This window comes from Delphinus delphis, chromosome 15, assembly GCF_949987515.2.
Source record: "Delphinus delphis chromosome 15, mDelDel1.2, whole genome shotgun sequence".
NCBI classification, from domain to species: domain Eukaryota; kingdom Metazoa; phylum Chordata; class Mammalia; order Artiodactyla; family Delphinidae; genus Delphinus; species Delphinus delphis.
Genome location: NC_082697.1, coordinates 29,555,974 through 29,572,960, shown reverse-complemented (window position 1 = coordinate 29,572,960; position 16,987 = coordinate 29,555,974). Strand labels below are relative to the sequence as shown.

Below are 16,987 nucleotides of genomic sequence, written 5' to 3'. Positions count from 1 at the left end.
AAGTATTGTTTGCTATTTGCAAAAATAATAAAAATCCTGAATGTTCAATTATAGTGTCTGGTTAAATAAACACAAAAGAACATAGTACAACAGTTTTAAAAATGAGGTTGTGTTCTATTTACTAGCTTGGAAAGATCTTAAGGTACAATGTTAAGTGAAAACACGTTGCAGAGCAGTTACATATGTCGTTATTATGATTTTATGTAAAACAACTCTTTCCCCAAAAAACTCACCCAAACTATGTATTACTGAGAGATTCACATCACATTGTTCACAGCAGTTTCATAAGATAAAGTGATTCAGATTGGTATGAGGATTCACTTTGTAAAACATTCAAAGCACAAAGCATATAGAATATAAGGAGGATTATTCATGTTTTAATTGTTTAATTTGAAAATCAAAAAGCATAAATTATGGAGGAAAAACAGGCAGAAATAAAATTTTCAAATTTTCTCCTTCATTTCCAGGGAACCAGGATAATGAAACACAAACAAACAAGAAAATATATCTGGCTGTGTATACAGTAATTGTTATAAAAGCAGTGAGCAGTGAATTAACTATTATATATAAAATGGAAGATGGGGAGAACAGAGATGATTGTTTAGAATTCAGAAATATTGTATCTGAGGCTAACTTTATTGTCAGGAAATCAGTGAGATATATCAGGAGAAGTTCAGAGTCAGGGTGCCTGGTCACTCAGGTCCTGGGGCTGTTAATCTTTACTCAGCCTTGTGATCTTGGGCAAACTGCTTCTCTTTGGGTCTTGTTTTTGTCTTGTCATCTGTCATGTCTAGATTTTGAGCCTGAATCCAAGGAAAGTGAGAAATACAGTATAGTATACAAGCAGCATGTTTGATATAAATAGTATTACTGGGTATATGTTGAGTCTACAGGTATTCTAAAGGAGGAACTTTGTAAAGTCGTGGGTGACCACAGGCCATCTACCCAGGATGTGCCACCTGTGCTCAGGTAGACCTGGAAGCTACAGGGCAGTGCTATTGCTGGGCTTGGTGTGTGTTTGAAAGTTTCTATTGAAAAAAAGGAAAAAAAGAGTGGGTGGTTACACAACAAACTCATAGTGGTGACCTCCGGGGAACAGTGAAGACTTTAGTTTTATATGTCATATTCCATTTTTTAAAATAAAAAAGGATGATAAATTAATATTTTACATAATTCAAAAAGGCACTAACATAGGTTAATTCTGGGTGCTGTAAATATGAGTGATTGTGGTTTTCTTTATACTTACCAGGTGTTTTTTTGTTTTTTGTTTTTTTTTCGGTACACGGGCCTCTCACTGTTGTGGCCTCTCCCGTTGCGGAGCACAGGCTCCGGACGCGCAGGCTCAGTGGCCATGGCTCAGGGCCTAGCCGCTCCGTGGCATGTGGGATCTTCCCAGACCGGGGCACGAACCCACGTCCCCTGCATCGGCAGGCAGACTCTCAACCACTGCGCCACCAGGGAAGCCCTACCAGGTGTTTTTTAATAGGGAAATACTTCAGTAAGTGAAAAGTTTAATGGTTCAGTGACAAATAATAGGCTATGTTCTGGTTAAAAACTAAATTTGGGAAGCAAGAAAATATTCAAAGGAAAAAAACTAAATTTAGTTCTACCCATTAGACAAGAAAATACTATGATAATGTTTTACTCTGGGAAGAGGAAGGTCTTTCTACATTTTATATGCTTTCACTTTGTTTTACTTTTCCCTTTATTTATTTCCCAAAACACTTGCAGGGAAAAAAATCCTCTTTTTGCTCCTGTCTTCAGTATTGTCTTGGCTTCCCACCGCAGTAGTTGGGGAGCTGTTTGTTTCCTGGTCACATGACCTGTTAATGCTTTTTGTCACTGGCTGATTCTAAGTTTGAAAGCCCAAGAGCTCTTGGTAACCGTGGTAGTCAGCTAGGGTTGCGCAGTGGACCAAAGGACCAACTTAATGAAATATTTGTCATGTAGAGAATGATTGCAAAATGAATCTTATATTAAACATGAGAAAGTGGGGAGGGACAGGCAACCATTTCCCAGGGAAAGAAGTTTTCTTACTTTAATCTTAGTCATCTTGCAGCTTAAATTCTGCTACTTCCAAACCCTGAGTTACTCCACATCTCCTTACCTCCAGCTCCAAATTTTTATTATGAAAATGTTTGAACAACACAGAAAAGTTGAAAACATAGTACGGTGAATATGCCCATCGCTTAGATTCACCAATTTTAACTTTTTACCTTATGTGCATTCTTTACTTTTTCTTTTCTTTTCATTCTTCTTTTCTGTTAAACGGTTTTCAATTTGCGGATATAATGACACTTTGCTCCTGAGTACTGCCTCATGCATCTGCTAAGAAAAAGGACATTCTACTTTGTAACCACCATAATATTATCTCAGCTAAGAAAATTAATAGTCAATTTGAATATGCCCTGGATAATAGATAATAATATAATAATATATAATTATTACCTATTATACAAGGCATATTCAGATTTCCTCAGATGTCTCATAGGTGTTTCCCTGGGTTTTTGTTTGTTTGTTTAAATCAAATTAAGGTTCATAAATTGCATTGTCTTATTATTCTTTAATCTCTTTTACATAAGAAGAGTTCTCCCTCTCTTCTTTCTGTTTTACATCACATTGGCTTTTAACTTAAAATTTAACTTAAAATTTTTTTAATTATGGTAAAATACACATGAAATTTACCATCTTAACTGTTTTAAGTGTACAATTTAGTGGTATTAAGTACATTCACATTGTTGTGCTACATTCACCAGTATCTATCCACAGAATTCTTCATCTTGCAAAACTGAAACTCTGGTACCTCTTAAACAGTAACTCCTCACTCGTTCCCTCTGGCCTGTGGCAACCATCTTTCTACTTTCTGTCTTTGTGAATTTGGCTGTTGTAGGTACCTCATAAAAACGGAATCATATAATATTTGTCCTTTTGTGACTGGCTTATTTCACTTATTATAATGTCCTTAAAGTTCATCCATGTTTTAGCATATGTCAGAATTTCTGTCCTTTTTTAAGATTGAATGATATTCCATTGTATTATGTATATACCACAGTTTATCTGTGTCCATAGACATATGGGTTGCTTCTACCTTTTGACTATTGCAAATAATGCTGCTATGAACTTGGGTGTACAGATATCTCTTTGAGTCTTGCTTTCATTTCTTTGGGGTGTATACCCAGAAGTGGAATTGCTGGATCATATGGTAATTCTGTGTTTAATTTTCTGAGGATCACTGTGCTGTTTTCCACAGCAACTGCAATATTTTACATTCTCACCAACAGTGCACAAAGGTTCTGATTTCTCCTCATCCTTGCTAAACTTTATATTTTCTGCTTTTTTGATAGTAGCCATGTTAATTTGCATGGCAGTAATACCTCGTTGTGGTTTTGATTTGCATTTCCCTGATGATTAGTGATATTGAGCATCTTTTATCTTTTCATGTGCTTATTGGCCATTTATGTATCTTCTCTGGAGAAATGTCTATTCATGTTCTCTGCCCATTTTGAATTGTTTGTTGTTGTTGAGTTATAGAGGTTCTTTATGTATTCTGGATATTAGCCTCTTAATAGATATATGATTTGCAAATATTTTCTCTCATTCTGTGGGTTGTCTTTTCACTCTGTTAATTGTGTCCTTTAATGAACATAAGTTTTTTTTTTTTTTTTTTTGAACATAAGTTTTTAATTTTGATAAAGTCTAATTTATGTATCTTTCCATTTGTCATCTGTGCTTTTGGTGTCATTGGAAAATGACAAAAAATCATTGCCAACTCTAATGTCATGACGCTTTTCCCATATGTTTTCTTCTAAAAATTTTATAGTTTTAGGTTTACATTGAGGTCTTTATTCTGAGTTAAATTTTGTATATGGTGTAAAGTCAGAGTTTGAATCCTTTTTTTTTTTTTTTTTTTAATTTGCATGTGACTATACAGTTTTCCCAAAACCATTTGTTGAAAAAAACTCTCCTTTCTCAATCCTGGTACCCTTGTCAAAAATCATTTGACCATGAGCACATTATAGTAAGTGAAATAAGCCAGTCACAAAAAGAGTTTATTACTGGGCTCTCTATTCTATTCCATTGTTCTATAATCAGTGGTCCCCAGCCTTTTTGGCACCACGGACAGGTTTCGTGGAAGACAGTTTTTCCACGGACCAGGTGTGGGGGGGATGGTTCAGGGGGTAATTAATGTGAGTGATGGGGAGCTGCAGATGACGCTTTGCTCGCTCGCCCGCCGCTCACCTCCTGCTGTGTGGTTGGGTTCCTAACAGGCTGCAGACCCTTACCGGTCCACAGCCCGGGGATTGGGGACCCCTGTTCTATATGTCTATCTTTATGCCAGTACCAAACTGTTATGGTTAGCTTTGTAATAACTTTTGAAATCAGGAAGTGTTTCCTCCAGCTTTATCCTTTTTCATTATTGTTTTGTCTATTCTGGGTTCCTTGAAATTACTATGAATTTTAGGATGGATTTTTCTGTTTCTTCAAAAAAAGTTTCTGGAGTGGAGGGGAGGGATAAATTGGAAAATTGGGATTGACACATATACACTACTATATATAAAATAGATAACTAATAAGGACCTACTGTATAGCACAGGGAACTCTACTCAATACTTTGTAATGGCCTATAAGGGAAAGGAATCTAATAAAAAGAGTGGATATGTGTATTTGTATAACAGATTCACTTTGCTGTACACCTGAAACTAACACAACATTGTAAATCACTTATGACCCAATAAAAATTTATATATATATATATATATAAAACTATATATATAAGTTCCTGGAATTGTGATGGAGATTATATTGAATCTGTAGATTGTTTTGTGTAGTATTGATAGCTTAACAGTATTAAGTCTGCCAATGCATGAACGTGAATGTATTTCCATTATTGGTGTCTTCTTTAATTTACTTCAGAAATCTGTGAATGATTCAGTTTCTCTGAATCCTCACCAGCATTTCGGTATCGTCACCATTTGTTATGGATATTTTAGCTTTTCTAATAGATGTGTAGTAATACCTCATTGTGGTTTTAACTTGGATTTCCCTAATGGATAATGATGTTGAACATGTTTTCATGTGCTTATGTGCCATCTCTGTATCCTCTTTGAGAAAATGTTTTTTCATGCCTTTGGCCTGTTTTCTAATTGGATTGTTTTTTTACTGTTGAGTTTGGAGAGTTTCTTATGTATGCTGCTTGGTTAGGTAAGTGATTTGCAAATATGTTCTCCCAATCTGTAGCTTGTCTTTTCATTCTCCCAACAGGTTCTTTCACAAAGCAAAGTTTAAAATTTTGCTGAAGTCTAATTTATCAAATTTTTAATGGATCATACTTTTGGTATCAAGCCTAAGAACTTCATTAAATCCTAAGCCCTGAATATTTATTCTTTTTTCTTCTAAAGATTTTATAGTTTTATATCAAAATTTTTAAATCTATGATCTATCTTAATTTTTGTGAAAGTTATAAAGTTTAGGTTGAGGTTCATGTTTTTGTCTATGGATATCCAGTTGTTTCAGCACCATTTATTGAAGAGACTATTTTTCCTCTATTGAATCACTTTCCACCCTTTGTCAAATATTAATTGGCTATATTTTTGTGGGCCTATTTCTGGCTTTCCGTTCCATTGATCTATGTGTCTGTCTCTCAGCCAGAACCACAGTCTTGATTACTTTAGCTATATAATAAGTTTTTAAAATTTTTTTGAATTTTATTTTATTTTTTTATGTAGCAGGTTCTTATTAGTTACCTGTTTTATACGTGTTAGTGTATATATGTCAATCCCAATCATCTCAATTCATCCCACCACCCCCACCACCCTGCTTTCCCCCTCTTGGTGTCCATACTTATGTCCTCTACCTCTCTGTCTCTATTTCTGCCTTGCAAACTGGTTCATCTGTACCATTTTTCTAGATTCCACATATATGCGTTAATATAAAATATTTGTTTTTCTTTTTCTGACTTGCTTCACTCTGTATGACAGTCTATAGGTCCATCCAAGTCTCTGCAAATGACCCAGTTTCATTCATTTTATGGCTGAGTAATATTCCATTGCATATATGTACCACATTTTCTTTATCCATTTATCTGTCTATGGGCATTTAGGTTGTGTCCATGACCTGGCTTTGTAAATAGTGCTGCAGTGAACATTGAGGTGCATGTGTCTTTTTGAATTATGGTTTTCTCTGGGTATATGCCCAGTAGTGGGATTGCTGGGTCTTATGATAATTCTATTTTTAGTTTTTTAAGGAATGTCCATACTGTTCTCCATAGTGGCTGTATCAATTTACATTCCCACCAACAGTGCAAGGGAGTTCCCTTTTCTCCACACCGTCTCCAGCCTTTGTTGTTTGTAGATTTTCTGATGATGCCCATTCTAACCGGTGTGAGGTGATACCTCATTGTCGTTTTTTTTTTTTTAAGATTTTGTTTTTGTTTTTTTGATGTGTACTGTTTTTAGTCTTTGTTGAATTTTTTACAATATTGCTTCAGTTTTTATGTTTTTGGTTTTTTGCCTGCGAGGCATGTAGGATCTTAGTTTCCCAGCCAGGGATTGAACCCACATCCCCTGCATTGGAAGGCGAAGTCTTAACCACTGGACCGCCAGGGAAGTCCCCTCTTTGTAGTTTTGATTTGCATTTCTCTAATAGTGATGTTGAGCAGCTTTTCATGTGCCTCTTGGCCATCTGTATGTCTTCTTTGGAGAAATGTCTATTTAGGTCTTCTGCCCATTTTTTGATTAGGTTGTTTGTTTTTTTATTATTGAGCTGCATGAGCTTATATATATTTTGGAGATTAATCCTGTGTCTGTTGATTCATTTGCAAATATTTTCTCCCATTCTGAGGGTTGTCTTTTTGTCTTGTTTATACTTTTCTTTGCTCTGCAAAAGCTTCTAAATTTCATTAGGTCCCATTTGTTTATTTTTGTTTTTATTTCCATTATTCTAGGAGGTGGGTCAAAAAAGATCTTGCTGTGATTTATGTCAAAGAGTGTTCTTCCTATGTTTTTCTCTAAGAGTTCTATAGTGTTCGGTCTTATATTTAGGTCTTTAATCCATTTTGAGATTATTTTTGTGTATGGTGTTAGGGAGTGTTCTAATTTCATTCTTCTACATGTGGCTGTCCAGTTTTCCCAGCACCACTTTTAGAAGAGACTGTCTTTTCTCCATTGTATATCCTTGCCCTCCTTTGTCATAGATTACTTGTGTGGGTTTATCTCTGGGCTTTCTGTTCTGTTCCATTGATCTATATTTCTGTTTTTGTGCCAGTACCATATTGTCTTGACTACTGTAGCTTTGTAGTATAGTCTGAAGTCAGGGAGTCTGATTCCTCCAGCTCCTTTTTTTTCCCTCAAGATTGCTTTGGTTATTCGGGGTGACATCTTTAGGATTTTCTATATATAGTTTCATGTCACCTGCAAACAGTGACAGTTTTACTTCTTCTTTTCCAATTTGTATTCCTTTTGTTTCTTTTTCTTCTCTGATTGCTGTGGCTAGGACTTCTGAAACTATGTTGAATAATAGTGGCGAGAGTGGACATCCTTGTCTTGTTCCTGATCTTAGATGAAATGCTTTCAGTTTTTCACCACTGAGAATGATGTTTGCTGTGGGTTTGTCGTATGTGGCCTTTATTATGTTGAGGTAGGTTCTCTCTATTCCCACTTTCTGGAGAGGTATTATCATGAATGGGTGTTGAGTTTTGTCAAAAGCTTTTTCTGCATCTATTGAGATGATCATATGGTTTTTCTTCTTCAATTTGTTAATATGGTGTATCACATTGATTTGTGTATATTGAAGAATCCTTGCATCCCTGCGATAAATCCCACTTGATCATGGTGTATGATCCTTTTAATGTGTTGTTGGATTCTGCTTGTTATTATTTTTTTGAGGATTTTTGCATCTATATTCATCAGTAGTCTTGGTCTGTAATTTTCTTTTTTTGTACTATCTGTCTGGTTTTGGTATCAGGGTGATGCTGGCCTCGTAGAATGAGTTTGGGAGTGTTCCTTCCTCTGCAGTTTTTTGAAAGAGTTTGAGAAGCTCTTCTCTAAATGTTTGATAGAATTCACCTGTGAAGCCATCTGGTCCTGGACTTTTGTTTGTTGGAAGAATTTTAATCAGTTTCAACTTCATTACTTGTGATTGTTCTGTTCTTATTTTCTATGTCTTCCTGGTTCAGTCTTGGAAGGTTATACCTTTCTGAGAATTTGTCCATTTCTTCCAGGTTGTCCATTTTATTGGCATAGAGTTTCTTGTAGTCTCTTATGATGCTTTGTATTTCTGTGGTGTCCATTGTAATTTCTCCTTTTTCATTTCTAATTTTACTGATTTGAGTCCTCTCCCTTTTTTTCTTGATGAGTCTGGTTAAAGGTTTATCAATTTTGTTTATCTTCTCAAAGAACCAGCTTTTAGTTTTATTGATCTTTGCTATTGTTTTCTTTGTTTCTATTTCATTTATTTCTGCTCTGATCTTTATGATTTCTTTCCTTCTGCTAACTTTGGGTTTTGTTTGTTCTTCTTTCTCTAGTTCCTTTAGGTGTAAGGTTAGATTGTTTATTTGAGATTTTTCTTGTTTCTTGAGGTAGGCTTGTATAGCTATAAACTTCACTCTTAGAACTGCTTTTGCTGCATCCCATAGGTTTTGGATCATCGTGTTTTCATTGTCATTTGTCTCTAGGTATTTTTTGATTTCCTCTTTGATTTCTTCAGTGATCTCTTGGTTATTTAGTAACTTATTGTTTAGCCTCCATGTGTTTGCATTTTTTACGTTTTTCTCCCTGTAATTCATTTCTAATCTCATAGTGTTGTGGTCAGAAAAGATGCTTGATATGATTGCAATTTTCTTAAATTTAGTGAGGCTTGATTTGTGACCCAAGATGTAATCTATCTTGGAGAATGTTCCGTGCGCACTTGAGAAGAAAGTGTAATCTGCTGGTTTTGGATGGAATGTCCTATAAATATCAATTAAATCTATCTGGTCTATTGTGTCATTTAAAGCTTCTGTTTCCTTATTTATTTTCATTTTGTATGATCTGTCCATTGGTGTAAGTGAGGTGTTAAAGTCCCCCACTATTATTGTGTTACTGTCGATTTCCTCTTTTATAGCTGTTAGCATTTGCCATACGTATTGAGGTGCTCCTATGTTGAGGGCATATATATTTATAATTGTTATATATTCTTCTTGGATTGATCCCTTGATCAGTATGTAGTGTGCTTCTTTGTCTTTTGTAACATTCTTTATTTTAAAGTCTATTTTATCTGATATGAGTATTGCTACTCCAGCTTTCTTTTGATTTTTTTCTTTCTTTTTCCATCCCCTCACTTTCAGTCTGTATGTGTCCTTAGGTCTGAAGTGGGTTACTTTTAGACAGCATATATATGGGTCTTGTTTTTATATCCATTCAGAGAGCTTGTGTCTTTTGGCTGGAGCATTTAATCCATTCACCTTTAAGGTAATTATCAGTATGTATGTTCCTGTTACCATTTTCTTAATTGTTTTTTTTTTCATTTGTTTGTTTTGTTTTTTTTGCGGTACGCGGGCCTCTCACTGTCGTGGCCTCTCCCTTTGTGGAGCACAGGCTCCGGACACGCAGGCTCAGCAGCCATGGCCCACGGGCCCAGCCGCTCCGCGGCATGTGGGATCTTCCCAGACCAGGGCACGAACCCGTGTCCCCTGCATCGGCAGGCGGACTCTCAACCACTGCGCCACTAGGGAAGCCCTTGGGTTTGTTTTTGTAGGTCCTTTTCTTCTCTTGTGTTTCCCACTTAGAGAAGTTCCTTTAGCATTTGTTGTAGAGCTGGTTTGGTGGTGCTGAATTCTCTTAGCTTTTCTTGTCTGTAAATCTTTTGATTTCTCCATCGAAGCTGAATGAGATCCTTTCTGGGTAGAGTAATCTTGGTTGTAGGTTCTTCCCTTTCATCACTTTAAATACATCATGCCACTCCCTTCTGGCTTGTAGAATTTCTGCTGAGAAATCAGCTATTAACCTTATGGGAGTTCCCTTGTATGTTATTTGTTGTTTTTCCCTTGTTGCTTTTAATAATTTTTCTTTGTCTTTAATTTTTGCCAATTTGGTTACTATGTGTCTCGGTGTGTTTCTCCTTGGGTTTAGCCTGCCTGGGACTCTCTGCGCTTCCTGGACTTGGGTGGCTATTTCCTTTCCCGTGTTAGGGAAGTTTTCGACTATAATCTCTTCAGATATTTTCTTGGGTCCTTTCTGTTTTCCTTCTGGGACCCCTATAATGTGTATGTTGGTGCGTTTAATGTTGTCCCAGAGGTCTCTTAGGCTGTCTTCATTTCTTTTCATTCTTTTTTCTTTATTCTGTTCTGCAGCAGTGAATTCCACCATTCTGTCTTCCAGGTCGCTCATCCGTTCTTCTCCCTCAGTTATTTTGCTATTGATTCCTTCTAGTGTATTTTTCATTTCATTTATTGTATTGTTCACCTCTGTTTGTTTGTTCTTTAATTCTTCTAGGTGTTTTTTTCTTTCATTCTTCTAGGTCTTTGTTAAACATTTCTTGCATCTTCTCAATCTTTGCCTCCATTCTTTTTCAAGGTCCTGGATCATCTTCACTGTTGTTATTCTGAATTCTTTTTCTGGAAGGTTGCCTGTCTCCACTTCATTTAGTTGTGTTCCTGGGGTTTTATCTTGTTCCTTCATCTGGTACCTAGCCCTCTGCCTTTTCATTTTGTCTGTCTTTCTGTGAATGTGTTTTTTGTTCCACAGGCTGCAGGATTGTAGGTTTTCTTGCTTCTGTTGTCTGCCTTCTGGTAGATGAGGCTATCTAAGAGGCTTGTGCAAATTTTCTGATGGGAGGGACTGGTGGTGGGTAGAGCTGGGTGTTGCTTTGGTGGGCAAAGCTCAGTAAAACTTTCATCTGTTTGTCTGCTGATGGGTGGGGCGGGGTTCCCTCCCTGTTGGTTGTTTGGCCTGAGGCGACCGAGCACTGGAGACTACAGGCTCTTTGGTGGGGCTAATGTTAGATTCCGGGGGTGGGGTGGGGCTCATGCCAAGGATTACTTCCCAGAACTTCTGCTGCCAGTGTCCGTGTCCCACCAGTGAGCCACAGCCATCCCCCACCTCTTCAGGAGACCCTCCAAGAATAGCAGGTGGGTCTGGTTCAGCCTCCTATGGGGTCACTGCTCCTTCCCCCTGAGCCCTGACACACACACTACTTTGTATGTGCCCTTCAAGAGTGGAGTCTCTGTTTCCCCCAGTCCTGTCAATATCCTGCAAACAAATCCCGTTAGCCGTCAAAATCTGAATCTCTGGGAATTCCTCCTTCCTTTGCCAGACCCCCAGGTTGGGAAGCCTGACGTGGTACTCAGAAACTTCATTCCAGTGAGTGGACTTCTGTGGTACAATTGTTCTCCAGTTTGTGAGTCACCCACCCAGCAGTTATGGGATTTGATTTTATTGTGATTGTGCCCGTCCTACTGTCTCATTATGGCTTCTCCTTTGTCTTTGGTTTTGGGGTATCTTTTTTGGTGAGTTCAAGTGTCTTCCTGTCGATGACTGTTCAGCAGTTAGTTGTGATTCCAGTGCTCTCGCAAGATGGCGTGAGTGCACGTCCTTTTACTCCACCATCTTGAACCTGCCTCTCTAATAAGTCTTGACATCAGGTAGAGTGATTCCTCCCACTTTATTCATTTTCAGAAAAGTTTTAGCTATTTTAGAATGTTCCTTTGCCATTCCATGTAAGTTTTAGAGTAATCTTTTCTGTATCTACAAAAAAGCTTGCTGCGATTATGATAGGAATTGTGTTAAACTTGTACATTAATTTAAGGAGAATTGACATCTATATTATGTTGAGTCTTCCAGTCTGTAAATAAAATATGTCTCTCCACTTACTTATATCTTTTTTGGTTTCCTTTATCAGTGTTTTGTAGTTTTTAGCTTGTAAGTCCTGTGCATGTTTTGTTAGATTTATATTTAAATGATACTGTATTTTTAATTTTGGTTTCTGTGTGTTCATTTATACGGTTGGTTTTTATATGTTGATCTTGTGACTTTGTTGAATTCACTTATTAGTTCTCAGATTTTGTTTTTTGTAGATTCTGTGAGATTCCCTGCATAGGTCATTATGTCATCTGCAAATAGCAATAGTTTTATGTCTTCCTTTTCTATCTTTATGCCTTTTATTTCCTTTTTTTTTTTTTTTGCCTTATCGCATTGGCTAGAACTTCCAGTATTATGTTGAATCGGAGTAATGAGAGCAGACATATTTTTCTTGTTCCTCATTTAGTTCTTTCACCATTAAGTATATTCCAAACTTTGCTTTGGAGGTTTTTTGTAGATGTTCTTTATCAAGTTGAGGAAACTCTATTTCTAGTTTTCTAAGTGTTTTTATTATGAATGGGTGTTGAATTCTGTTAGATGATTTTTCTGCATCAATTATATGGTTGTGTGATTTTTTTTTCTCTTCTTTAGCCTATTAGATTGTGGATTATATTGATTGATTTACCAGTAGTGAAACAGCCTTGCATCCATCTTGGTCATGGTGTACAATTCTTTTTGTATGTTTTTGAATTCTATTTGCTAATATTTTTTTTTAAACATCTTTATTGGAGTATAATTGCTTTACAATGGTATGTTAGTTTCAGCTTCACAACAAAATGAATCAGTTATATATACACATATGTTCCCATGTCTCTTCCCGCTTGCGTCTCCCTCCCTCCCACCCTATTTGCTAATATTTTATTGAGGATTTTTATATCTATATTCATGGTAGATATTGATCTGTAGGTTTCTATTTTTTGGTGCTATCTTTGGTTTCGGTATTAGGTGGAAGATTGTGAACATCTTGAGGGAAAACAGTGATAATGACCACTAAGTCATGGACTTGGGGTATGGGAACATCAGAAAGAATCCAGGCAGGGAAAGAGAATCCAAGGAAGGGAAGTGGTGTTGTTTGGCTGGATACACTGTTGCTCGGGTGAGTGTAGGGCAGTGTACCGGAACAGAGGGGTGAGGATGAAATCTGATTGTTATGGATGGAACAGTTACTGTAGTTGGTTTATGGAGGATCTTAGATAATAATGATGTGGTAGGGCTGGGAATATGTTGACTGTAGGGAAAAAAATTAATATAGGAGTGTTAGGGAATGAATACTGGAGACAGATCTTGGACCTGAAGGTGATGTGGACAGACCTTATGGAAAGATCAGTCTCAAGCAGGAAAGTGACCAGCTCTCTCTCGGACTTCTGGGAAGGAGGAGGGATTGATATGGAAAGCATGGGGTCCTTAGAAGTGATATTAACATCTGGTCATGTCTCTCCTTATGCTTTGTTTGGGAGGAAGGGCATATGCCTAAAACCAATGGAATCAGAGATCTGCACAGAAATGGGAGCAAGTACCATCTACTGACACTCTCTGTGGGGGTAGTTATGATGATACATCAGAGCTTCCTTTAGGTCCTTAGGCCAGTTTTTAGTTTTCATCTGTTTGTTATTTGTTTCGTTTTTAACAGACCAATGATGACCACAGTTAGCACAGGTAAGTGTAGAAACTCTTCTTTGATTAAACTTCAAAATTGAGAAGTCATTGGAAGTCCTTCTGGTCAGCTGCTCAGTTCTAGTCCTGTCCAGCATTCATCATGAGAGGGCCTTTGGCTCCATCCTTTGTTGAGCCAGAGAGCCACTGACCATCAGTTTGTAATCAGCAGTTCAGACTTAGTCTTCAGACCACTTCTGCCTAATCTCTTCCAAAAAATAGAAGAAAAAAGAATACTCCCTAATTTCTTGTTATGATTCTGATACCAAAGTCAGATAAGGACCAGTTTCCATCCCTAGCAGTCGTTCCCTTCCTCATGCCTTCATATGCTGGCACTCAGGAAGCTGATTTCTGTTCTTATTGCAGCTGCAGTCGACTCCGCCAGGTTCAGAGCATCCTGACCCAGAGCAGCAAGTCTCAACCCGATGGAATCCTCTGCATCCTAGGTCAGTGCTTTTAACAAGGTGGGACTCAGGGCTGGGACAACTTGGCTTCTGTTCACAGGAAGATATTAATAATAGTATCATCACTGTGAGATAAGCTGTGAGTTAGTATTCTTCTCCCAGCTTTTGTTCCCCTGAGATCTGTTGCTGTTTTAATGAGGTCAGGTGAGATATCAGTGAGATAGGGAGCCTGTACCACAGAGCAGGCACTTTGTACATGTTACCTCATTTCTGCTCACAGCAACCTTACAAGAAGCAGTGTTGTCCCTTTTTTACAGAGGAGGAAACTGAGACTCTGGGAGATCAAACAGACTTGCTCAGGGCCATGGAGTGGCAGAATTCGGCATTTATTTGTTCTTTAACACTGTTTTTATTATGAAAACACATCATATAATTTAAAAATTAAGACATTACACAAATAATAATGAACAAAATTTTCTAATCATCCCAGTTACCCGGTCCCACTCCCCAGAGATAATATCAACCATATTTTTTTTAACATAAAAGGAAACATTTTATGTATATTGTTGTTAATCTAATTGAAAATTTTTCACTTGATAAGTATATCTTGGAGATTTTCCTATGTCAGGTCAATCTCCTTCTTTATCTCACTTTCATTTACATTCACAGTATTGAGTCATAAAACTTGCTTAGGTCAGGTGTTTGTCTGTCAATCACCCAATTTCCTTCCCAGAAGCGAACCACTTGCTTGTTTGTCCTTCCTCAGATAGTCTATGCATAATTTTATTTTTTCACTTAATAGCACTTGCATTTAAACTTACGATAGGCAGTGGGCAGAGTGGTTAAAAACGTGCACTCTGGAGCCAGGCAGGTTTTGGGTTTGAATCTTGGCTTCATCACTCACTTAGCTAAGAGACATAGTTTATGGTGGCCCTAGAATTCCAGTCAAATGCTGAAACAACACTCACTGGATTCTCTTTCCAGCTGCAGCCATCAAGGTTGTGGGGGCTGTCTTTGCCATGAATTTACTTATGAATAAAATCACCTGTTTGTTACTGTTATTTCTGTTAGTTAAGGCTCAGCCTAGTAAATATAGGCAGCATAAAATCATGTGGGCTACTTGAATATAGAATACTAAAGGATCGAGAAAAAAGTCTACTTATAAAAATATCACGAGACTCTATATATATATTTATATATATATACACACATATTTATATATATTTTTTCAATGAAAACACAAATGTTGCAGAAATTGATGTTTGAAGTTGGGTGTGAAGATTGAGGTAAAAACTTAATAAACCTTCAGGACAGGGACTTCCCTGGCGGTCCAGCGGTTAAGACTATGTGCTTCTGATGCAGGGGCTGTGGGTTCGATCCCTAGTCAGGGAACTAGGATCCCACATGCTGCGTGGTGCAGCCAAAAAAAACCTTCAGGACAAACAGCTGTATGTGAATGTGAAGCAAGAAATCAATGAGGCACTTGTGTGTGTTTTTTTTTTTTTTTAACATCTTTATTGGGGTATAATTGCTTTACAATGGTGTGTTAGTTTCTGCTTTATAACCACTTGTGTGTTTTTAAACAGCTTCTGGGGTTTAGTGAATTCTGCTTTTTTGAGTAATTAGAGTTATCATAGCATCTCATGGTTGGTTGTTTGGTTGGTTTAATCTGTCCTCTAGCCTCTACAGTATCCTTCTGAGCAACTCTGACTCAACTCCTTCCACTTTGGCATTTTTCATTTAGTTATTAGGGTGTAGGAGATGTTCTCACTGAATTTCTGCTAACCTTTTTTTTAAAACAGCTTTATGGTGGTATAATTCATGTATAGTAAACTGCACATATTTCAAGTGTACAATGTGATAAGTTTTGACATATGTGAAATCCCTCTTTTGGGATTTTTCGTATGTTTTTCTCATGCTTAGACTGGGGTTATGGATTTTGGAGTGCAAGACCAATGAAGCAACATGCCATTTTCATCACATATCAAGGATACATACTAACAAGACTTTTCACTGTTTATATTGACTTTGATCACTTGACTAAGATAATATTTGTCAGGTTCTGCATTGTAAAGTACTCTCCCCACCCCTCCTTCCATATTGTCCTCTTTGGAAGGAAGTCACTATGAGCCCACACTTAAGGAGCAGGGATTATGCTCCATTGCCTTGAGGAGGGTAGTGTCTACATAAATTATTTGAAATTCTTCTGCATGGGATATTTGTCTCTTCTCCCCCATTTATTTATTTATTCAATCGTTTGTTTGTATGTCTTCATGGAGATTTATTTTATACTTTGAGTTAAAATCCAGTACTACTTCATTTATACCTTAGGTTATAACCTACTACTACTTCAGATTGTTCCAGCCTTGGCCGTTTGGGGCTCTTTCAGTTGGTTCCTACATCCCTCCCTTTGATATATCTCCATAAAAGTTTTAGTTTATTTAGTACTTCTGTACTTTCTGACACTATAAGATGCTTCAGTCTTATTTTGTATATTACCTGCTTCAGTCCTAGAATCAGCTATTTCTCTAAGAAGCCCTGATTTCTTTTATTGGAGAATGGTATTAGAAACCAAGATCTGGGCACTGGGTATGCTCTTTGCTACTGGGATGTCATTGCTTTTAGGCCCTCTCAGCTGACAAAGTAAGGAAATATATGTGTGTACCTTAAGTGGTGTATATATACACATCTGTAAATGTTATATAACTGTCTCTACTGTATTAAGCTAAACGTGAATTCATATTAGTGTTTCTAGCTCTAACCCATTACTACATGGATCATTCTAGCCTCCTTCTCTTGCTTATCTGTAAACTTCCACTCCACCAGTGAGAAACTTGGCACCTACCGTCTACCATCCATTTACTTGTTTAATTCCAGTATGCATGTTTAGCAGTATCAGATTTGTAGCCCAAAATTCCCCCATGGGAAACAACTTTATTAACTAAAGTGGTTACATATAGTATCTTTTACCTTTAATTTTACATGGTCAGTCTTTTTAATGTTAGCATTTTTTGTGGCAGTTTATGTAGCTGGAATCCTTAGAAGAGGACATGCTGCCCAGTCCACTGGTTATTTTTAACTCTGTAGCCCTTTCTA

At 37.2% G+C, this 16,987-nt stretch overlaps 1 protein-coding gene across 1 annotated transcript in view; it reads left to right on the top strand.

The window, feature by feature from the left end:
• Positions 1–16,987, top strand: part of DNAAF9 (dynein axonemal assembly factor 9) — a 149,038-nt gene that overhangs the window by 11,952 nt on the left and 120,099 nt on the right. The window contains exon 2 of the mRNA XM_060031149.1: positions 13,854–13,933. Within this exon, the coding sequence (XP_059887132.1) occupies positions 13,854–13,933 (80 nt within the window). The remainder of the gene's footprint in view (positions 1–13,853; positions 13,934–16,987) is intronic.